We start from the raw sequence: 23,582 nt of genomic DNA on the forward strand, positions 1-23,582 counted from the left end.
AATGTGGGACTCGAACACCACCCCGGGGTCAAGAATTTCATGCTCCACCAACTGAGCCAGCCAGGCTCTCCTTCCCTATTTTTTTTTTTTAAAGTTTATTTATTTAGTTGGAGAGAGAGGGAGAGAGAATCCCAAGCAGGCTCTGCATTGTCAGTGCAGAGCCCCACACGGGGCTTGAACTCATGAACCTTGAGATCATAACCTGAGCCTACACCAAGAGTCAGACGCTTACCTGACTGAGCCACCCAGGTGCCCCCCCCGTCATTGTTTTTAATTTAATATCCAAGTTCCTCTGCAAAGCACACAAGACTCTTCAAGATGTAGCTTCTGTCTACTTCTTTCACCCATTTATCATTTATCACCACTCTCTACCCGTGCAACTCCACAGACCAGACAGACAGAGCCATTTGCAATTCCCAGAATTTTGCTTTCTCATAGTCTTTGCAAATACAGTCCTTTCCGCCCACAGCATGCTATTCCTGATACACATCCCTTGTCTAATTCCTGTTCTTTCTTCAAGGCTCAGTTTAGGAGGCATCTCCTCCAGGAAGCCTTCCTTAATACCCCATCTGCCCTTCATGTGGGCTGGGCCATTACTCTCTTTTCAGAGGACACTCTGCATTGTCCAATTCTAGCACGTGCAGTAGTTATTGGAATCAAAGATTTGTACCGTTCCTCTTTATGAGACTGCAGTTCCTGGGGGGGCAGTGGCCATTGTGCTTCCTATTTCCCAACCTGCAGGGCTTGACATCTAGTAGACCTCAGGAGTGGCAGCTGAGTGAAGAAGAATGAATGCATGCATGAATGAATGGATGGAGATACAAACTTAAAGTGTCAGTGATGAGCAACACTTTTTGAATTTCCATCTTAAAAAAAAAGAACACCCAACTGCAAGTAAAATTTTAAAAAGTGGAAGAACAATCTAGAAGTTTCCCCCATTTCTCACCCAATTCTCTCCTGCTATTGCACATGCCCATCATCTCCTCCTCTGGGTTGCCTTCCTCATCGTATATGCTGAATGACTGAATCATTTTTAGTCATGAAGGACTTTTTATTCCTTTAACCCTGCTTGTTTGGCGCAATCCAGAGAGCTCTGTGACCCTCTATATCAAAAGTGGAATGCACAATTACTGCTAGTATAATTAAGAGAGATGACCTCATGTCTTTTTCTTTTCTGGCCTGAGGTGTTATTCTGAACTTACCCCTCTATTTCCACCCCCAATTGGCTCCTCTTCCTGTTCCCTATCACAGTGAATGATACCACCATCTGACCACTTGTCCAAGTGGAAAACTCAGAATTCATGCCCAGATTTTTACTCTCCCTTAGCTGCTCCCTCCTAAGTTGGTCACTAGATCTTGTCCTGTCTATCATGTAAGTAAGTATCTTAACTTACTTTCATCTCCACAACTACAACCTAAGTCTAGGCCACTGTGATTTCTCACCAGAATTATTGCATTGGTCACCTAATTGGTCTCCCTGCTTTTAGGCACCTCTCACCTCCATACATTCTTTTTTTAAAATTAATTAATTTATTGTTTAATTTACATCCAGGTTAGTTAGCATATAGTACAACTGATTTCAGGAGTGGATTCCCTAATGCCCCTTACCCATTTAGCACCCCCCCGCCCGCCACAACCCTCCAGCAACCCTCTGTTCTCTGTATTTAAGAGTCTCTTATGTTTTGTCCCCCTCCCTGTTTTTATATTATTTTTGCTTCCCTTCCCTTATGTTCATCTGTTTAGTATCTTAAATTCCTCATATAAGTGAGGTCATATGGTATTGTTCTTTCTCTGACTGGCTAATTTCACTTAGCATAATACCTACCAGTTCTATCCACGTAGTTGCAAATGGCAAGATTTCATTCTTTTTGATCGCTGAGTAACATTCCATTGCCTGTGTGTGTGTGTGTGTGTGTGTGTGTACACACACACCACCCACATCTTCTTTATCCATTCATAGGTCAATGGACATTTGGGCTTTTTCCATACTTTGGCTATTGTCAATAGCGCTGCTATAAACATTCACCTCTATACGTTCTTCATACTGCAGCCTGAAAATGCAACTGGGACCTTCCTTTAAAATCCTCTGGCTCCCCACTGCCTTCAAGATAAAGCACAAACCCTAACATACCATATTTTACAAGGTATCAGCTATTTAGCCCTCTACTTTTCTGGCCTCACCTATCATCCTCATTCATCCCTGGAAGGTAAACTCCAAACGTATGGAACTACTTGTTTTACAACTAGTGTAAGGCACTTTACCCCACTTCTCATCATCTATGGCTTGACTCAGATGTCGCGTAGCCCGCAGGGAAAATGTTCTTTCACCTTTAATACTCTAGAACTCAAATCCCTACTAGGCAGTACAGCGTAATGGTTAAACCCACAGGCATTGGTGTCTGGTTACTAGGATTCGAATTCCACGTTGGCCATTTACTAGTTGTGCGACCTAGGGCAAGTGAATAATCACGTCTGTAACGTCAGGATACTATTTCATCAGTGTGTTGTGAGAATTAAATGAGATGATGTAAGGAGGTGCCTGATAGAGTTAGCCAATTATAACAGCCCCGAATAGTAAGGTTCTACCTCCCACCCCGCCACATTCTCAGGACCAGGTGTGTGTGTGCTTTCGTTTTAATGCACACGTTTGTTCCAGTATCAGCCTTGTAGTCCGTGTTTTACTTGACAAGGTAGTTAGACCTGGAGGCGCACACGACTTTCCGTCCCCGAGCTCGGCGACACAGAACGCCCCGAGGTGCCTCCAGCTGCCTGCAACCAAAGAGGAGAGAACTAGGGCATACCATTCGAAATCTTAGGGGAAGAAAGGCTTTCTCTGACCAAATAGTCTGTGTTTATAAAGTCTCCCCTCTTTCGCTTCCTAACCTCGAATTCTGTCGGGTGCAATCAAAGTGAGAAACGGCACTATAGGTGGGAGGGAGAGACCAGGTCCAACTTCCTCCCCCATGCTATTCGCGGCATTGGTACTTTCTCTTCTCAATTCCCTCTCAATAATGGTACCGTTCGCGGAGGGGAGGACGGAGAGGCATTGTGAAGTCCTCAGGGCTAGGAGGCTGGTACTGGTAGAGAACCACCCCTCGCGCCCTGGCGCTGTGGTACCGCCCACTGCCCTCTGATTGGCTGCCGAGGCCCCGCAGTCGGGCTCAGCCCGCCGCGCCGCCCTCAGTACAGCTCCGGCCGCCGCGCCGCCTGGCTCTCGTATTCCTTGTTCTCGGCGGGCTCTGGGGGCTCCGCGCTGCGGCCGTTAGTCATGTCGGGTAGGTGACTCCTTCAGCGAGCAGCGGCAGCGGCGAGAAGGGGCCTGGCGGGGTTGGGCCGTCTTCCCGCCCACCGGAGGGCCCCGAGGGAGAGCCTCCGGCCCTGAGGGAGGCTTGGGGTGGGGGGGCGGCCGCGGCCGCCGCCATGTTGGACTGAAGGGACGCACGCTCCCAACGCTCTCCGTCTGCAAATCACTGCGGGAGCGCTTCGGGCCCCTCTTTTTTGACCCTGTCCTTGGAAGCTGAGGAGACGTGCCCCTCCCGGGGAGGGTGTATGAGTTGGGGGGGCGGAGGCCGTCTACGCCATCACAGGGGCGGGGGGAGCCCGTGATTAGAGCATCCGCCTGAGAGAATCGGTGCTTCTGGTTCTCCGCTCCGCCTCAGATCTTTCAGCGAGGCCTCGGGCCAGTCGTCTCGCCGCCTCGTACCTCAGTTTCCCCATCTGTGAAGTGGAGCTGGGCCTTCCTGACTCACCCATTCATCAGGTGGGGGTCTTGACGCTCTGGGAGCCCTTTCAAAGGACGTTGCCTTGCACGAAATCCTCCTTCTCGTCATTCCCTCTACCGTAACCACCCGGATTCGAACGGGGGTGTTTGCATATAATTCAGCTTCCTCCTCACCCTGCTGTCGTTCTTCTCCCTTCTCCAGTTGTTTATCTCCTGCAAGAGCCTGAAAGTGAGCCTTTTCTATTCTGGATAGACTCCTATGGGTACATGTGGCATTTACCTTAACACATGCAGACCAGAGGAAAGGCAGTCTTACACGAAGCATTTAAATTGATAGAGCACCCCGCCTCCCCCCCCCCCCCCCCCCCCCCCCCCCATCGTTGTGTGGAAGAGAAAGAAAAAGGCACTGATCTCTTCGGGATAGTCCGTTGAGATCCTGCTATAAAGTCTGGAACACGAATGTTCTCTAGATGTAGCAGTCTTGGCTCACCACACAAGGTCCTCTGTTAGGGTACCTTTCAGGCTGCAAACACCCAGCCATCCACTTGCTAGAAACCATCAGGAGAGCTCACGTTTCACATGGAAAAGCAGAACATTTCTTTGAAGCCATCTGATTGGGATGAAAGTGACTGCTGGCGCAGTCTTTTACATTGTCTAAGGGAGAACCTTAAAACATACACGAAATCCCCCAGTAACACAGTTTTGCAAAAGGATGGAAACGTGTGACAAAAAGCGAGTAGGTGGAGATGAGACCAAATTTGCAAGAATGGTTGGACAGGATAAGAAACATTCCTTAGATTGACATTGACATTAAGCCTGAATATTGAGCTTTTGTGGAAAGGGGCACCTACCTGATGGAAGAGGCTGTTAACTGCACAGGATTCTTGCCTCTTTGAATTTCTATTTAATCCTTGCTCAAACAAGAATTTCTTACTCCAAAGTAAGTATGTCTTTTACCAGGTGCAGAATTTGGGATGAAATCTGGTAAAGCTCCACAGAAGTATGTAGAAGTATACCCTTAGGAGATGTGTAACCCATGTATGATTAAAAAATAAAAGATTCTCCTACCCTCATGGGGAAATTTACCATTTCAATGGACATTAAAAACTAATGGTGTGTCTTGATTTTTAACATTTTTATTGGTATAAAACAATGACATTTTTATAGGACTGGGTAGCTTTTGTGGAAAATTAAATTTTAGAGGTTACTTACCATCTGTAAAATCCAGGATTTAAGTGTGTCATATTAGCGTGTGAGCTAGTTTATCCATTAGTACTGATCTTCAGAGTACCAAGACACTAGACATTTGTCACTGTGTAATTTAAGTTTTTTTAAATACAAGATTGGCTTTCACATGTGAAAACTTTATAATAGTTGTTTTTAAGTTAAGTCCATTAAAGCTAGAATCTTTAAGTTCTACTTAGTGTTCTATGCTGTTTATACATTTTGTAAAACATGTACAAAAATACTTTTGACTTTGTATAAAAATGAGAATAATGCTTTTGACTTGTTTTTTGGTGAATGTTTCAGTTAATAAATTTAACAGTAAATTCCCCCTAACCAGCTAATTGTTTTAAGTTTAGTTAAATCCTTTAAACATTTCAAACTCAACCACTCCAGATGCCTGACAGGACAGACCTATAAATTAAATAAAAGTGCTTACATAGTTAATAAATGAGTCAAAATTGTAAATACTGTAAGTCTGACTCTCAGACATTCGGATATTGTTTACAAGTGTGAATTATCTGACATCTTGAAGTTAGAATCGAATCTAATATCACTTATACAAAAATTACAAAGTTAGTGTACTTATTTTGGTATACGGCAGACCAAAATAAATTGAAAATCCTCTATCTACAAACACTTAAAGATGCAAGAGTTTACAAAAAAAGAAAGGGCAAGACCTAGCTGCCAGAAATGAAGTAGCAGCCAGATATGGCTAACTTGATGGTTGCCCTGAAGAGGAGGGTGTAGGTCTCATCATTTAGAGACTTAGGTTTTATTACCCAACTGACTAAGGGTAGGAGATGGAGCCTTGAGACTATTAGAGCCAAGTAATGGGAACTGAGACCTTACATATAATGTATATGTTTGAAAGACTTCAGTGAAAGGATTAACTAGAAAACTTTTTATCAGCATAACGGATAACAAAGTTTGGGCCCTGAATGAAAAAAAGTCTGTCCTGATAGTTTGTAACCTGGGAACTGCTTCATACAATTTGGGTGTACGTTTAAGCTAGGTATGGGACTCCAGGAAAACTTAAGCCAAGAAATTAACAAAAATTGGTTCTGGGCTGGTAATAACTTTGGGGGTCCTCGTAGAAACAAACGAAAAGCTTTTTTTGGTGGAAACTTCACAGCATAGGTCACAGGAATCTTCTATAAAAAATAAGCCTTGCAAAAGATGAATTCACAGTAAAAAATTGTAGAACTTGAAACAGTTCACCAAAGTGATGGTTTGTGACAAATGGAATTAGAACCCCTACTAGGTAATCTGAAAGCAAATATGCTTAAAATTATTAAAAACCTACAGGAGTCAACTTTAAGACCAAGACGTTCTGAAGAAAGGCCATGCTGATATGAAAAGAACCAAGTATATCTTCTAGAAATAGAAATAATGCATAAGTTGAATTGCAGATCTAGCAGAAGAAATAACTAGTGAAGTGGAAGACCTCTAATTACCCACAATTCAGTTCAGAAGGAAGAGATGAAAAACAATATTAAGAAACAGATTGAGAAGTCCTGTCATTTAATATGCGTATAATGTGTCTGCTAAGAACATGGCGAGGAATCACTATTATAGTTGGGAATTTTCCAAGATTGGTGAATATTTGGGGTCAAAAAGCAGTAGTCCCAAGCATGGAACATAAAACCAATTAATAACGATATATATGTTGATGTGAAATTGCAGATTATGAAATATCAATAAATAGGAAAATGGTAGTAGACTTAAAAGTTTTAAGAAGCCAGGAAATGAACTGATTCAAGGACTAGTGAATCCAGAAAAGGGAAACAGGATGCAAAAAACAGTATACAAGAAGCAAACACAGTAAATAAAAAGCAAATATTGATGGTATGGAACATCAAAGATTAAAATGATTACATTTGGACATTAAAGAATGGAAGCAAAAGTGAAGTCTGATTGCCATTATAGTGTTAAGATTCTAGTAGAGGTTGGAGATTGTGAATTTTGTCCAGAATGCATGTTAAAAATTGAACATTAAATTATGAACGGTAACTTATTGAGAACAAATTGAATGTTTAACTTTTAAAGCAGTAGGGGAAAAAGGAGTAAAGAAAATCCAGTAGGAGGCAGGAAAAGAGTTAAAGGAGAAAGAAAACCCTAGTAGGTAGAAAAATCCAATATAGGTGTGTAGGAATAAATAGTAAAAGTATGAAAACACCAGTCGAAAGAAAGATTTCACATTGGGGGAAAAAAGACCTGTTATGTTCAGAAATGATACACCTAAAACACGAATGTTGGAGGTATAGAAACAGAAAAAGATTAACCAGGCAAACACCCACCAAAAGCAAGATGCTGTTTAGGTATGTTACCAGTCAAAATAAAGTTTGGACATTTTTAATTATGCTCTTCATGCAGTGTTAAAATGGAATTTATCAGGAATATATAAATCTGTACTTTTATGTGGCTAACAATATAACCTCAAAATATAGAAAGCAAAAAAACCCCTAACAAATCTATGGTCAGATGGAAGTTTTCTAGCATACCTTTCTGTGTAATAGATTAGGCAGACCAAATGTTAAGAAGGGTATGAATGATACAATCAACAAATATCTAGACTTAGAGAATTTATTCAACATTTAGCTAATACACAGTTCTTTTCAAGCACATGAGGGCCATTTATGCAAGTAAAGTATTTACCAAGGGGAAAAACAAACAGCAAATCCTAATGAGTACCAAGAATAATACAGAAAATACTTTTTTAGCCGCAATGGAATATATTAGACAAAAACAGAATCAAAACCCTATACATTTGGAAATGAAAGCATTTCTAAATAATTCATGGATTTAGACACAGGGCTCAAGTGTCAAGTACTCAGTGAGTAGTGGTTTGAAATGCTACAAAGAAACTCCTTTTCTCTGATGAGTGTAAAACATCTGTACTTTCTCACTCAAGTATTTATACTAAAGGCTGTGTTTATTGGTCAATATGTTGTATCTTTCAGAGTTTTAAAGTCAGCCAGCTAAAGAAGTCAGATTTGTAGTTTCAGAGGAATGAAATGATTGGGTTAAAATTATAGACTCATTAGATTTGAACCAGGGTCACATGACCTATATGCTGTGTACTTCTATAATTTTGCTTGAGCCAAAGGCTAATAAACAGGTCTGTCATTGAGAGAACCCACATCCATGCCTTAGGATATAATTGAAGCTAAAGCTTCATTTATGCCTGGAGTAACTTCAGTTTTACTCATATATTCCACCACCTTCATAATCCTTTACAGTTTCTGACTTGGTTGAAGCTAATTTCTCATTTGGTAGATGCATCTAATCTCTTTATGGTCAATTTAGATTCTGTGTCCTTTTCGCATTTTATTTGGTCATTAGCTAGAAGTCTGATAATTTTATTATGGGTGTGGTAGTGATGCAGTTTTTTTCTTTTTCATCTCAGCCTTCTGTCTTTTACATTCATAGAAATAGTTAAGATTTCATTCAATATTCTTGAAATGAAAATATTAACTATTAATATTTAAAAGCAATAAATATTTTAAAAGTAATTTGTTCAGCCTGATTGCAGATCTCTACTACAGAAAAGTGGCAGATCTGATGTCACCTTAAACTGCCATTGGCAATATTTTCATATTGTAGCTTAATGTGAATTGAATGAAAAAGTCACTGATTTGATTTCTGGTGGTTTTCAGAACTGTTTGACAGCAAATGATTTTGTTTCATATCAGATGAGGTTGTGCCTAATGGTCAGCAGTTTCAGACAGTCATTTTTTGCAGCTGAAAGAGTATTTCATATAATATTACTCTTATTCATCGCTAATAAACTTAGGTCATTAATTTGACACTGAGTAGAAACCTAAAGGGGAGAGCCTCTTCAAAAGTTTATGATATAATTGACATTTTGAAGTATGAAGAAAAAGCTCATAGTTCAAAAAAATTTTTTTTGCCGTACTTAATTCATGCCTTCCTTGGTATCTTTTGTTGCCAAAAAGGAAGCTGGAAGTAGGTATTGCTGAGTTGGTATACTGATTGGCCAAGTCCCTGAAAGCTTGGTAAAGTTGAGGATAAACAACTAACTTAGCTGCTTTTGTCGGAGATCTGTTTGTTGCTGCTGACAGCCAGAGCGGTCTAATACAGGGGAAAGGTATATATGTTGGGCTGGTGAGGATATGCAAGTCGGTGTAATCCTGGGGATTTATCTCGTCAGAGTGTATGTCTTCCCCTGCCCCCATTTGGTCTTGGTTAGTTTCAGTAGATGTCTTTTTGTACACAAAGATAGCTTGAGCTTTGAGTTTTTGTTAAAAGGATGGATTTTTCACTGATTTACATTTGTTTGCTTGGTTCTTGTGACCGTCAGGACACATTTGTAGAGTAGTTGTTTTCAAAGATGTAAACAAATCTTTCCACAGTATTTTTAACTAGTTTTCCTTCTGTAGTTAATATTTATGACATTTTCTTATCACATTTCATCTATAAGAGCTAAACTCAGCCTTTGAGGGAAGAATAATTTTAAATAAGATTTAAAATTCTTTTTATGTGTTTTAGATTCTGGAAGTTACGGGCAGTCTGGGGGTGAGCAGCAAAGGTAAAGTATACGTATATTTTAATAATACCATGTAAGAGTAGAACTGAGGAAAAAAAGATAAATTTAGTTAGGGTTTCCTTTTGAGATTTGGTATCTGGATTTCTAAAAGAGTTAAATATTAGCTTGTCAAGGAAAAGAGTCGGACTGTGTACATACATACTAAAACAATTTTTCCTTTTTTTTAAAAAAAAGCCTGTTTGAATCAGTAAATTCAGATACCCCCTAGAAATTAAGAGAAATCTCATAAGTATTTTAAAGATTGTTTTCTTTAGGAAATTTTTAAAAAGTAGTTTCTTAAGTCCTTAAAAGGATTTAAACAATTCAACCAATATTACAAGTTTTTAGAGAAAGCATTTCAGTTTTTGGTTGTATAAAATGCTAATATTTTTTTCAGAGCAGATTTTCTTGAAGCACTATAATAGAAACGCTTAGCATTTTAAAAAGACTTCTTACCATGCTCACAGTAAAAAGAAAAGTCTGTTTTTGTGTGACCATATACATGCAGTAGGGTTCTTTTACTTGCCAGGAACACAGTCTTCATCTTGCACTATAAATGTTTTGCAGCTCAATGTGAGATACTCAGAATAGCATCTCAGGTATCTTCTGTCATCAGGTTTTAAGCTCCATGAAAACAAAACTAGTTTGACTTTTTTATTTTCCTAAGATAGTGCTAACCTTATAATAGGCAACTAGCAAATGTTTATTCACTGAAATGTATTTTATAAAGTAAAATTGTGTTAGTACTTGATAGTTCTAGAATAATAAGGTGTTTTTTTTTTGTTTTTTTTGTTTTTTTTTTTGCAGATATTTTATCTTATTTTGGCAGGCATATATTCAGAAAGTTTGTTTCTGACTTGTTAGGGTTTACATGCTATAAAATTGAAGAAAATTCAGTTCTGAGGAAGGTACATTTATTCAGTCAACGAACTATATGCTAGGCTGTGCAATGACACAATATAATTTCATTCAGTGATAAGACTCAGAAGATACACATGTCTCTACCGAGGCACAAAAATTGGACTTTTAGTGCCTATGGTGCCTTTTCTAGGAAGATAAAGGCAGATTTAAGGCAGATGGTAGGAAGAAATTAACCTGTAAAAACAGCTAATTTGATGAAAGCACTAACTTAAAAAGTCCTCATTTTTCTGCTTCAGATATTATGGGTTTTGCTTCCATGTAGTCACTCCCACACGCAGGTATAATTCTCTTGAGATTTTCTAGCTCTAGTGAAGTTTTATTTGTGGGATATTGTTAGAGTGAAACTTTTGGTGCTTGTTTGGCATTCAGGAGGTCTGGGAGTGACTTCATTTATGTCTTTACACTCTTTGGTCACCACCTTTAAATTTAGACTCTAGGAGGCAGATTGACAATTTCTCAGAAGAAAAGCTTGTATGGAGTTGAAAGTTGAAAATGAAGATAGGGCTTTTTTTGGTTTTGTTTTTAAGCTTTTAAAATTCTAGCACATCTCTTTCAAATAGTACATTTTTCTTTTACAGTTATTCTTCCTATGGAAATCAAGGCAACCAAGGTTATGGACAAGCACCACAAGTAGGTTAAAATATAAATTATGTGTTTCATAAATAATTATTCTTATCTTAAGTAGGTGATGAAACTTGTATTTACCTAAATTTCAGAGCTATTCTGGCTATGGACAAACTACTGATACCTCATATGGACAGAACTATGGCGGCTACTCTAGCTATGGACAAAGCCAATCAGGTTAGACTTGTTTGTTAAATTTGCTGTTTTAGAAATTTAAAAATCAGATCATTTACTAAATGGTATATCCATCCAACCTTAGGTTATTCACAGTCCTACAGTGGTTATGAGAATCAAAAGCAGAGCTCATATGGCCAGCAGTCTTATAATAACCAGGGACAGCAAAACACGGAATCATCAGGAGGGTAAGGAAACAGTAAAGGCACTGAGATTATGTCGGGCAGTGGAAATAACACTTCGGGTATTAAATAGACTTCGCCATCAAATTCCTAGCTTTAAACATTTTTTCAGAAAAGTTTTGATGAAGTATGAATTTCATAGTTTTGTGTTATAAATGTGGAAATTGTCACCAATGTCATTTGATTCTTATGATGTGGTTATTTGTAAAATTACTGTTGAGGTGTATGTAAATGCACATGATTTAAATGTTAAAAAGGAAAATTTTGACCTCTGCTTTATACCTGAGATTAAATAAAAACCTAGCTATAAAAGGACACTTCTCAGTGCTTACTTTTATTTCCATTTTATTTTTTAGCAATTTTAATGTATTACCTTTATTACCTTTTTAGGGACAAAAATATTTAAAAAGTGCCAAAACCTATCCACATATTTCAGATACTCTAAATATATTTTATTAATATAGGTAGGTAAATACATACCAGCAAGTTTACAGGTTTAAGTATTTTTTTTGGGGGGGGGGGGGTTTGGTTTTATAGTTTTTAAGTTTCAGATGAGAGGAGGCTGTTCTTATTACTAATTTTAGTGATAGCAACTTAATTTTTTTTTATTGTGCTTTACATTTTCTAAAATGCTTTTGCATTCCTTAATTTATCCTTAACCACTATGACATAGTGTCAGTAATTATCCCCATTTTGCAGAGGTAAAGAGAAGTTATTAAGATTATGTAACCTGTTAAGTTACATAGCTGAAAAATGAGGCAAAAACTGAGCTTACTAGTATTCTCTCTGCAGTGAAAAAAATTATTCTAAGTGAAATTCAGTTAAATAAAAACATTGGGGAAAGATTTATGAGGTTGCATTGTCAGTGTTATAGATATGAAAGTGTTTTGAAAAGTAGAAAAATAGAGTAGAAGGAAGATGTCTTCAACCCTTGTTGGTTAGTTTTAAATTTAGAAGAATCCTTTTATAAGGATGCGTTTTTGGAAGCATAACATGTAAATGTAAACCAAAGAAACGTGTTAGATTTGGTCTGACCACCATTTTAATGGGAAGTGCTAGGTGCACCGGGGTGGCTCAGTAAGATAAGTATCTTGAATTTGGCTCAGTTCATGATCTCACGGTTTGGGGGGTCAAGCCCCACGTCGGGTGCTTTGCTGACAGCATGGAGGCTGCTTGGGATTCTCTCTCTCCTCTCTGCCTTTCCCGTTCACTCTCTCTCTCAAAATCAATAAATTAAAAAAAAAGATGAAGCACTAGGGTTCTGACTGTTGATGTGATGTGCTTTGGGTACAGAGTTGGGGGAACATACTGATCTTTATTAGATTCTTCTCATCTGATGCAGAATAAGATGTGACTATTAAGTTATGAGATTTTTTGTTCCCTTTTTGTAAAAGTAAACATTAGAACTCAAATCCAATTTAAACGTTCCTTTTAACATCCCCATCCTGAGAACAGGTAATTAATAGTACTGTTGCTCAGAACATACCTAGAAATTTCTTTTTGAATTGCCAGAGATAATAAGAAAGTAGTCTCATTATTTGGTAGACTATTTTCAGGTGTAAAAAAAAAAAAAATGGCATCACAAAGCAAGTTCCTTCCTCTAAAAATCTGAAAGCTATCATTGAAGATATTTAGGAGAATGTAATATAGGTTGTAAAGATAATTATAAGAGAATAGTACCCCCCCCCCAATCGCTTCTCAGCCTTTTGGCTAAGATCAAGTGAAGAGAATAGTCCCCCAAATATTATGAGATAACGTTGTTAAATGACAGAGCTTTTTAGTGTAACTGTTAAAAGGACTCAACACTTGTGATATATTTGTTAGAGACATATTACTGTACTTTGTGGCACCTTTAATTTTTTTAAATTCAAGGAGATGGTAAGAGGCATAGTGATTTTTTGCTTTACCAGTGTTTTCAGAGGTGCATGTGGTTTTCCTCATAATGTGGGATTTCTTCAGTGATAGTGCAATTGGTTTGAAGGCCATTCCACTGGTGATAAGGAGATTTTGTAGATAAAAGAACTAAATCCTTTGCATCAGAAAGTAGTATTAAATATGGTTGAGGTCTAGCTGGTCAGGCCCCTTCTGTCAGTCTCAGTCAACTTGCTACAGTGAACATAATCCTTCTATAAATTTCCAATTCTTGATTTCTGTTTAGCCAAGGTGGAAGAGCACCTCCGTATGACCAGTCAGACTATGGTCAACAAGATTCGTATGACCAGCAGTCAGGCTATGATCAACATCAAGGTTCATATGATGAGCAGTCAAATTATGGTCAGCAGCATGATTCCTATAATCAAAACCAGCAGTCCTATCATTCACAAAGAGAGAATTACAGCCACCACACACAAGGTATGATATATTATTTTTCTTTTTTCCTCTTAGAATTACATTGAGTTCTGGATTAAAAGACCTACAGGATTTTAGTTGTTTGTATAAATTCAGAGTGACCTTGAATATATGTTCTTCTTTCTTATGGCCATTAAAACTAGTTTATTTGATTTCCATTTCTGAATTTCTCAGAAACTCCCAAATGGTCATATGACTTTTTGATGATTGATTACCTGAATTTCCTTTGTTGTGTCAGTTAACTTTGATCATTTGACAATGTTGCTGCTACCATTGTTTTGGTAGTGGTGGTATACCTGATATAGAGAAACTAATCACCAGTAATTAACCTTCTCTCACCTCATCTAAGAAGGACCAGCCCTTCTTTCACTTGTTTTCCTGTAGCACTTAGACTGTACCACTGATATTTAGGAATTTGTCCATGTTTCAAGGGCACAAGTCCTGTCTTACTCATTTGTACCTTCATTACCTACTATAGAGCCTGGTTCATAGTAAGTGCTTAATAAATATTTGTTGAATAAATAAGCGAATGAGTAAAAGTGGAAGCTTATTCACTGAATATCTTCAGTGAACATATTCACTGAATATGTCTCAGTTTTAAAATTGTTATTTCTTGTCCCTGCTTGATTTACATTTAAGTATTTTTGAGGTGAAGAAATAACTTTTTAAGATTAGGGTTATGCTTTTCATCTAATTTATTAAGATTCTGTACCTAATGTTGCACTTTAGCTATTCCTCCTCACCATCACATCAAAATGGTGATATCCATGTCACCATTTTGTTATCTGACTACGTAGCAGGACGGAATTTGACACAGATACAATTCCCAAACACATTTAATTCCAGATGTTTTTTTGATGGCTTGCATTTGAATTCTGTATATATGTGCCATATTCCAAAGAATATAATGTATAACCTAAAGAGCCATTCAAGATCATGTTATGGGAAGCCTTTGTCAGAAATGACCCATGGTTATTTATTCATGTGTATATTATTATTATTATTTTTTTGTAGATGACCGTCGTGATGTGAGTAGGTATGGAGAAGATAATAGAGGATATGGCGGGTCACAGGGAGGAGGTAGAGGGCGTGGGGGATATGACAAGGATGGAAGAGGTCCTATGACAGGATCAAGGTAAGTATTTAGGTATAGGTGCCTACATTTCTTCTCTCTTTAATTTTTTAAAATTTTTGTGGCTTTACTTAGCTGGTTTGATTCCAGCATCTGATTTAAGAGGCTTAAGTAGATTATGTTTTAGAGAAGAAGGCAGAAATTCAAAATTGATTTTCAGTCTTCAGATGTCACATAAATTACCTGAGGATAGGCTGTGTTAGTAGTTCGTTTTTGTGGTGTATATTAAACACCAGTGGAGAACATTCCCATTTTGGTTGTGATTAAACCACTTAATATGTTTTTCCTGCCAGAGCTATAGAGTCTAAACTCCTTTAAATGATGACTCTGGGAAATCCAAGTATAATATATGTAAAAAATAAAAGGTAAGTTAATTTTAGATTGGAGTGCAGAGAAGCTATTCCTTAATCTTGAATCCCCTTGGGAAGAGAAAATATTAGGTGATAGAATATAAATGTGGGGTTGGCAAATGAGAAAGATTTTTGTAATTAAACTATTTGGTCTCCCTTCTTTAGCAAATAATTATTGGAATAATTAGTGCAGCATTCCCTGTCACTATGTATTTTGTTCAGACTAAGCTGTGGAAAAGAAGACTTTTAAATTCAGCTTTTCTTTTCCAGCTTCCCTTTTCCCTATTGCTAGTATTATCAGGTTTTGGTATTTAATTTTGGTATATGTTATGAAGTTGGTTTTTAAATTACTTTTAAATATATCTGTAAATTTGGCACTTTGGCCCTAAAAACAAGAATGAAAAAATAACTGACATCTGTTGAGGACACTCAGGTGAGGTTTTCAGGTTGCAAATTCATGTGTAAAGTACACAGGCCTTAAAAGATAACGGTGTTCCTTGGGAATTGAAATTGTTAGTAGCCTGTTAACTGACACTTAATAATATATCAGTACCAGTTCACTCTTTTGCATCTTAGGGACTGTCTGTCCCCTCAGCTGACCTGAGAGACATACAGCACTGTTATTTCTTCAAGTGAGCCAGGAGTTTGGTCACTGGCTTATATTTCTCTGTGTTCAGTATTCAGTATATTGATATTATGGAAAAACTAAAGCCTAAACTTACTTGGTAAATGTTTATAAGACTGAACATTAAGTCTTTTGATTGATAACCAAAGTCAGTTTACAATATACAAATATGTTATTGTGTGCTCTTCATTATCAAAGTGAGCAGCCTGCCATCATGTGGATGTAAGTGAACAGTGTTAAGTGACATGGTGCTTACTTTCTACCTAATAGCCTCCCTTTCACCTCAAACAGAATCCCAAACAAGATAACCAACAGGTATATTTAATTTTCCAGCTAATATGTTTTAGATAATTGGCTTCTTTGGAATGCTACATGTTTTGCAGGATATCATAGGTTTAATTTTCTTCATAAGGAAGCTGTATGCTATAAATTATTAAACTATGACAGTGTCTGAAAATGGTAGAATCCCACTTTTCAGGAGGAGGCAGGTAGGGAAATCTTTAAAAATACATTTTCATCTTTGAGAGATGACTCATCTTAGAATCAGAGATTTGAAAGGGCCTTGAATGAACCTCTTAATAGAAGAGGGAAGCTCCATACCATAACCAACTTGAGAGTCCTATTTTTAATCACTTTTATAATTTCCTTGGCAACATATTTCAGTATAATTTTTGGTCCAGACTTGATCATGAACTAAGTTTTTGATTTTCAAATTGTATTTAGGCTTAGAATCTCTTCACACAGTATCTTATGTAGAAGCCCACTATATCTTAAGTAAAATGATACTGATCTAGTTCATGGTAGGATTGGGGGAGGGGGTCTTGTCCAGTTGTTACCTATACCCTTCCCCCCCCCCCCCCCCCCCCCCCCCCCCCCCCCCCGCCAAGCCAGTAGATGGCATGTTCATGAAGGGCCTTTTTTAGAAATCCACGTGGATAATGATTATTCTTTGTATTGGGTTGGTAAATTTTTTATATGAAAGGCCACGTAGTAAATATTTTAGGCTTTTTGGGCCATATGGTTTCTGTTGTAACTGCTTACCTCTGCCCTTGTAGCACCAAAGCTGCCATAGACAATATATAAATAAACATGGTTGTGTTCCAGTAAAACTTCATGTACGGATATGGAAATTTGAAGTTCATGTGATTTTCATGTGTTACAATATCTTGCTCAAGATGTGCTTTTTAGCTTATTTATAGGGATAAAGTATTTTGAATTAGAGTAAAAATGCCCAGTTTCAGGATTTTTTTTTCACACTTGGTTTTACATTTAAGTACCAAAAATATCCAAACATTTTTTGTTAGTCGTCATCAACACTCCCATTTGTGTTTCTAATCATCTTACTTAAAAAATTACATCAAGGTTGAAAATACAATCCTTTCAGGGCTGTTTAAAGAATATCTGGCATTAGTTAGGTTTATATTTAAAGAAGAAGGAGCATGGTTTGTGGGTGAGGGTGGGATATGTTGTAAAGGATGGGGTATTCTTAGACTCAGGTTGTATGATTGCTTGGCTAGAGGAAGAATACAAACCAAAAAAGCTGTCAGCTTTCCAAATATGAAAGAAAATGTGTGAAAATTATAGGGACTATAGGAAACAGTGTTTTTCTTGAAAAAGCAGTTGCAGCAAAAAAGAATGAATATCTAATTGTCATTTAAAATTGATCACTTAGTGGACTAGAAGCTTAAGGCTGTAAGATCTTTATGTGTTTTTAACTTCAGCATTGTGATGAATGCATTGCAAAATTGCCAGAACTTTATAGATTGCCATTTTTCATGATTAAGTCATCAAATTAAGTAACTCTTTTCAGGCTTTAATATCTTTTTTTTTTTTTAATTTTTTTTTTTTAACGTTTATTTATTTTTGAGACAGAGAGAGACAGAGCATGAATGGGGGAGGGTCAGAGAGAGAGGGAGACACAGAATCTGAAACAGGCTCCAGGCTCTGAGCAGTCAGCACAGAGCCCGACGCGGGGCTTGAACTCACATACCGCGAGATCGTGACCTGAGCCGAAGTCGGACGCTTAACTGACTGAGCCACCCAGGTGCCCCCAGGCTTTAATATCTTAAGCTTAAAAAAAAGTCATCTTGAATTTTGAGTGTCTTACAGGAATTTTTGATTAGTTCCCTTTAAAATGTTCAGGTGATAGTCTAGAATAGCACTGCCCAATAGAAATGTAATATGGGTCACAAATGTGAGCCACATATGTAATTTTTTTAACTTTATTTATTTTGAGAGAGAGAGAATCTCAAGCCAGCTCTGCACTATCAGCGCAGAGCCTGGCATGGGGCTTGATCTCACGGATCATGATATCATGACCTGAAATCAGGAGTTGGACGCTTAACTGACTGAGCCATCCAGGTGCCCTGTGTAATTTAAAATTTTTTAGTAGGCATGTTAAAAGAATGTAAGCAGGTGTAATTAATTTTAATAATATATTTTACTTAATCTAATATACCCAAAATATTTTATCATGTAATCAGTACAAAAATTTTGGAGGTTATACATTGCTTTTTTCATACTAAGACTTTGAAATCCATTTTGTATTTTTGTATTTAGAGTGCATCTAAATGTATATTTTTTTTATATTTACATTTCAGTTTAGACTGTCCACATTTCAAATGATTATTAGCCGCAGGTGGCTATTGAATACTGTATTGGACAGTGTAGCTCTAGAATGATAGATATATTGGCTTTCTGAAATGTGGGTAAATGTTGAATCCAGAGAGCCTTTTTACCACATAATACAAGATATGGGAGGAAATAAAACATAAATATATCTAGTGTTGAGAATGGTATTTAAATCCATCCAATCATTTACATTTGGAATTAGTGTTAGTCTTCTTCACACCTAAAAAATTGTATTTTGGATTTACTACTATGAAAGTATAAGCACAGTGGTTGTTTTTTTTGTTTGTTTGTTTTTAACTGGTCTTTTAAAAATTTTAGCTAAGTTCCTTTTTCTCTCTAGATAATGGATTTTCTGGGAACAGAATTTTCTGTATTGTCCTTTTACTTTTTGGCTGTTTAAGTCTTTGAATAGACATATTTAGATTTTTTTTTTAATGTTTATTTTTGAGAGAGAGACACACACAGAGTGTGAGTGGGGGAGGGGCAGACAGAAAGGGAAACACAGAATCTGAAGTAGGCTTCAGGCTCTGAGCTGTCAGCACAGAGCCTGAGGTGGGGCTTGAACTCATGGACTGCGAGATCATGATCTGAGTCAAAGTCGGACGTTTAACTGACTGAGCCACCCGGGCGCCCCTAGATTTTTTTTAAATTAAAGATTTGTAGTAGAGATTCTGTTAAAGAACTTTTTCTCGACTAATATCTGAAATTGAATGACCATTTTCTCTAAATACGTAATACCGTAACAGTGGAAGAACCCTCAGAGTCTACCTTAGGGTAGGCTGCTCATTGTGGTTTTGAACTTGGGGGACAATTTCTGTAGTTGAGTCAAGAATATACAGTTGGGGTTCTTATGCAGGGGGCTCAGCCATAAATCTGAGTGTCTAAACTCTACATTAAATACCTCTACTACTTCACCTTAATATATATTTACTTTAGGAATTCTTTATGTGTACAAGTTTGCTGCTTTTTCTGGGAAGAAAAATTGTTGTGGTAACATCTTGGCTTAGATTTTCACATAACTTCATTGGCCTAATTGGTTAGTGAAGCTTTAACTTAGTATATGGAAAAGGGACTTGAAACTTGACTACAGGTTTGAAAGATTCTTAACCACAGGCCCATCTTCTAGTGCTATTTGAGGTTTATTTAGTATATTTAATATAATTAATTTCTTTATAAGGGATTGTAATAGAATATGTTAATATGGAATTTCTTAATAAGTGAAGAGAAAAATGATTGAAACATTTGAACTTGAAAGAAAGCTTCACCTAGAGTTCTACATCATCTAGACTGGTGCTTCTCAAACTTTACATGTGGGGATTCCTTGGGGATCTTATTAAAATGCAGATTATAATTCAGTAGGTATGAGGTGAGGCCTGAGATGCTGCTCTTCTAAGATGTTCCCAGGCTCTGCCTATACTGTTCTTCCCTGGAACACCCTTTGAGTAGCAGCAAGGATGTAAAAACTCTTATTTTGTGAAGGAGGATACTGAAGCCTAGGAGAATTACGGATTTGTCTAATTTTTCAAGATTGATCAGTGATAGTAAAGACTATATCCTGAGTCTCTTAGTTTGAAGACTAGTACTTTCTCAAACGGACTATGGTGTTTTCATATTTATGGCCATTGTGTTGAAATCTTAAGCAGCTGCTGTATTTTCAAAGGAAATGCTCAGTATATGTGACTTAAGTTAAAATGTCATTCTCTGGAGAAACAGGAAATAATAAACCTATTCAAATATCACTTTTTTAATGTTTTTATTTAGTTTTGAGAGAGAGGAGGTCAGAGGATCTGAAGCAGGCTCTGTTGACAGCAGAGAGCCTGATGCGGGGCTCAAACTCACAAACCATGAGATCATGACCTGAGTTGAAGTCAGTTGCTTGACTGACCGGGCCACCCAGGTGCCCAAATGTCATTTGTTTTATAGCACTTCTATTTTGCAGTGATATTGCTTTTTTTATTGTTCAAAGTTATGTTGCTGGCCAGAATAGAAATGACAGGAATTAGCTGATGTATACAGTTTCAAAATTTCTTTCCACTGTGGCCAGATGAACAGTTTGGTATTTGGTTAACATGACCGCAAAATAATTAAAAGGGGTCTCTTCTAGCACTTACTTGAAAATTTCCTATTTAAAGAATCTACTTTATCTTGGGGACTTTAACCTCCTGACAGGAATATGGGCTTGATATTTTCACTAGTTCATTCCTCACTTTAAAAAATTTTTTTTGAGTTCTCATGATCATCTTTGAAGAAACCAGAGATATTTTGGTTTCTAATAATAAGATTTTTGGCAGTTTATTCTCTGTTGGCTCTCCTTTCTTAAAAGAGTTAAGTGGTGATACACAGGTCATTTGGAAGTGTAGGGAGAGCTTGGGTACTGTTCTGAAAGACGGGTCTTTAGAGACTCAATGGGAAACTATATGTATATAAAAGACTTGAGCTTTATATTGTCTCTATAGCCTTGAAATAGCCTTATTTTTTTTTATAGTTTTGCTGGAAAACAAGTAAAATTAATAGCAGATCAAGATGCATGTGTCTATACTAAGCTGGTTGCAAGGGGATATTTTTTACATCAAGGTAGCAGAAGAGATTTATAAAAGAAGAATGCTTTCTCATTTAGTTGAGGTGATTTTTTCAGGATGGCTCAGAAAAGCCATCTATCTAGAGACTAGAAGGGGCTGTGTTGGTATTATAGGAGAGGCTTTAAGCAGTGAAGAGACGTTAGTGTATTGGGTTAATTTTTTGGATTATAGTAGAAGATTAATGGTAGTAGAATATTAGATATCACCATCTGAAAACTGGGTGTTTTTATTTCCATGACAGCACATGAATTCTAGAGGGTTACTTCAGTCAAGAGAAAAGCTTTTAATGTATGAGTATTTAGACAGTGTCTTGATTTTTTTATATAAATTTATACACACAAGGACTATTGACTTATCTGGTAGTGGAAATATGCCAGATAGAGTCATTTTCTTGTAGGTAGCTGGGATATTGGAGTATGTTGCATTCTGTCTCTGATCTGGTCTACTGATTGGTGTTACAGAGCATTTGGCAGCATGAATCTCAGTAGCTCTGATATGAGGAGATCTAGTATATTATATTGGGTATAGGAGGGCTGTTTTAAGTTATGCTTTCTTTTAGTGCTCATTTTATCATATTTCTGAATGATTTGAGATTTTTTAAGACTACTTTCAGGCTCACTTTTGTGTATATTTATACCTTTTTTTAATCTCATAAAACCCATAATTTGGTTTCACAGTAGAACATACTAAAGTTTTTACCTCACCTATTCTGCTATCAAAATCTTAACCTAGCTTTATATTGTTCTTCAGTCTTTTTCCTTTATTCTCATATTTTAAAAAATATCCCCTTGGAAAGAATGTTTGCTCTAGTTTATCATTCTTCATTCTGTGCCTCCAGCATTTAAATTATGATATGAATAGAATCCCTTTGGCGTGGGGTTGGGAAGATTTTAAAAGTAGTTTAGATACATTCTGTAGTAAACTTGAAAAGGAACCCTTGTGGAAATAGATTCTTGGGAAAACACTTAGGTGAAAACATTTTGGAGTCTATGAAATAGAATTTACTGGAAAGTTAGAGGTGCTACTGTTTCCCTAGGCGCTCTACTTATGACAGTTAAGTGTAGATTGAGCCCAGGGCTCAGCACATTAGAGACTTAAGGAAGAAATCATTTCTTCAATTTTTCCTCTGCAGTGGTGGTGACCGCGGTGGCTTCAAAAATTTTGGTGGTAAGTGCTGAGTATCCCAAAATGTTTCAGTGGAAATGCTATATAAATCTAAAAGCCACCAATATCCCGCAGACGCAGTCTAAGCCCTTTCTTACTCTGTTGAGGCTGGTGTGTGTTGTGTGCTTTAAAAAAATTAAATATATATACATATATATATGTCAAAGAAAACATTAAAAAGTCAGAGTTGATCTCAAACAGTCCAGTGGGTTTCTACGCAGTGAATTTGCATGAAAGAGTCTGTGGTGACCAATGAATGAGACTTTCAGTGGATTTTGACAATACATTTTTTAATAAAGGTAGCTGACATGGTGTTTTTAAATTATTAGGGTTTTCCAATCAGCCTTCACAACCAGAGCTTAACAAAAGTGATAACTAGCATAATGCCAAAGTGGCGGGTACTGTCTGGGACAAGTTTAAGGAAATAGTGACTTTCATCTTGATTTCTTAAACTTAATAAAACTTAATTTATATATTTACTTTGTAAATCTGTGATGGTTGACTTTCAAGGATTTTGGAAGTTTTGACTTTTCATGCCTTGGTTTTTATTACTATTTTTTCATGATTTCTAATGAGTTGCTTTAAATAGCTTTTTTTTTCTTTTTCTTTTCTTTTCCCTTAGGTCACAGGGATTATGGACCCAGACCAGATGCTGGTAAGGTTTATGGTAGTTTGTGACTTTGCCATTAAGAGACTATTAGTTTTCCAATTTTTCAAGGAAAAAAAGTTGGAGGAGTTAAGACAGGAGGAAGATTTAATTTGACAGTGCTTCCGGAATTGGGGAGCTTCACTTCTAAAAATACATCAGAAAGAAAACTTCAGGGAAATTGATTGGAAAGTTTGCTGGGGAAAATTGCTGTGTTTGTGGTTTCCCATATTCTGCTTTTTCTTTTGTGAAGAAAAAACTTGATTTTTTATTGCTAATTAACATTATTTATTTAAATACTACATGTCAGACGAGAGAGTTGGTATCATTGGGGAATTAGAAGTAGAAAAACTATGTTTAAGAAAATACTGCATTGGATTGGTAGTCTGCCTAGTGGGCTTAAGAAACCGAAGTTCCTACCTGAGAGAATTGTCTTACTCTAGGCAGAAGTCACTCATTTCATGTAGCTTTTATTTTTGAATGAAATTCAAGGCCACCTGCAGCCTTTTGGGAGTTATGATTTAGTTATTAAAAATATATTGGAGGCAAAAACTTCTAATACATATTGAAATCAGAACTTTTATTTTTATTAAGATGCCAAAGTATTTTATATGGAAGGCAATTTCTGAATTATCCCTTGATGGATGAATTTTTGTACTCCTTTCTTACTTTGTTGTATTAATCCAAAAGTGTGCGTGTAAGGTAAGGTGT

General features: G+C 37.0%; 1 protein-coding gene and 1 pseudogene across 4 annotated transcripts in view; both read left to right on the plus strand.

Moving 5' to 3' along the window:
- The first annotated feature begins 3,164 nt into the window (after positions 1 to 3,164).
- Positions 3,165 to 23,582, plus strand: part of TAF15 (TATA-box binding protein associated factor 15) — a 28,590-nt gene continuing 8,172 nt past the window's right edge. The window contains exons 1-10 of one of the 4 annotated variants that reach the window (XM_042914967.1): positions 3,165 to 3,275; positions 9,458 to 9,497; positions 10,994 to 11,045; positions 11,132 to 11,216; positions 11,299 to 11,401; positions 13,554 to 13,747; positions 14,759 to 14,879; positions 16,122 to 16,166; positions 22,194 to 22,228; positions 22,848 to 22,880. In XM_042914967.1, coding sequence (XP_042770901.1) covers positions 3,269 to 3,275; positions 9,458 to 9,497; positions 10,994 to 11,045; positions 11,132 to 11,216; positions 11,299 to 11,401; positions 13,554 to 13,747; positions 14,759 to 14,879; positions 16,122 to 16,166; positions 22,194 to 22,228; positions 22,848 to 22,880 — 715 coding nt within the window. In that variant the 5' untranslated portion in view covers positions 3,165 to 3,268. The remainder of the gene's footprint in view (positions 3,276 to 9,457; positions 9,498 to 10,993; positions 11,046 to 11,131; positions 11,217 to 11,298; positions 11,402 to 13,553; positions 13,748 to 14,758; positions 14,880 to 16,121; positions 16,167 to 22,193; positions 22,229 to 22,847; positions 22,881 to 23,582) is intronic. The other 3 variants (XM_042914969.1, XM_042914968.1, XM_042914970.1) reach the window with 3 other exon arrangements.
- LOC122207510 lies at positions 13,086 to 13,249 on the plus strand (annotated as a pseudogene).

Source organism: Panthera leo, chromosome E1 (assembly GCF_018350215.1).
Source record: "Panthera leo isolate Ple1 chromosome E1, P.leo_Ple1_pat1.1, whole genome shotgun sequence".
In the NCBI taxonomy this organism is placed as follows: domain Eukaryota; kingdom Metazoa; phylum Chordata; class Mammalia; order Carnivora; family Felidae; genus Panthera; species Panthera leo.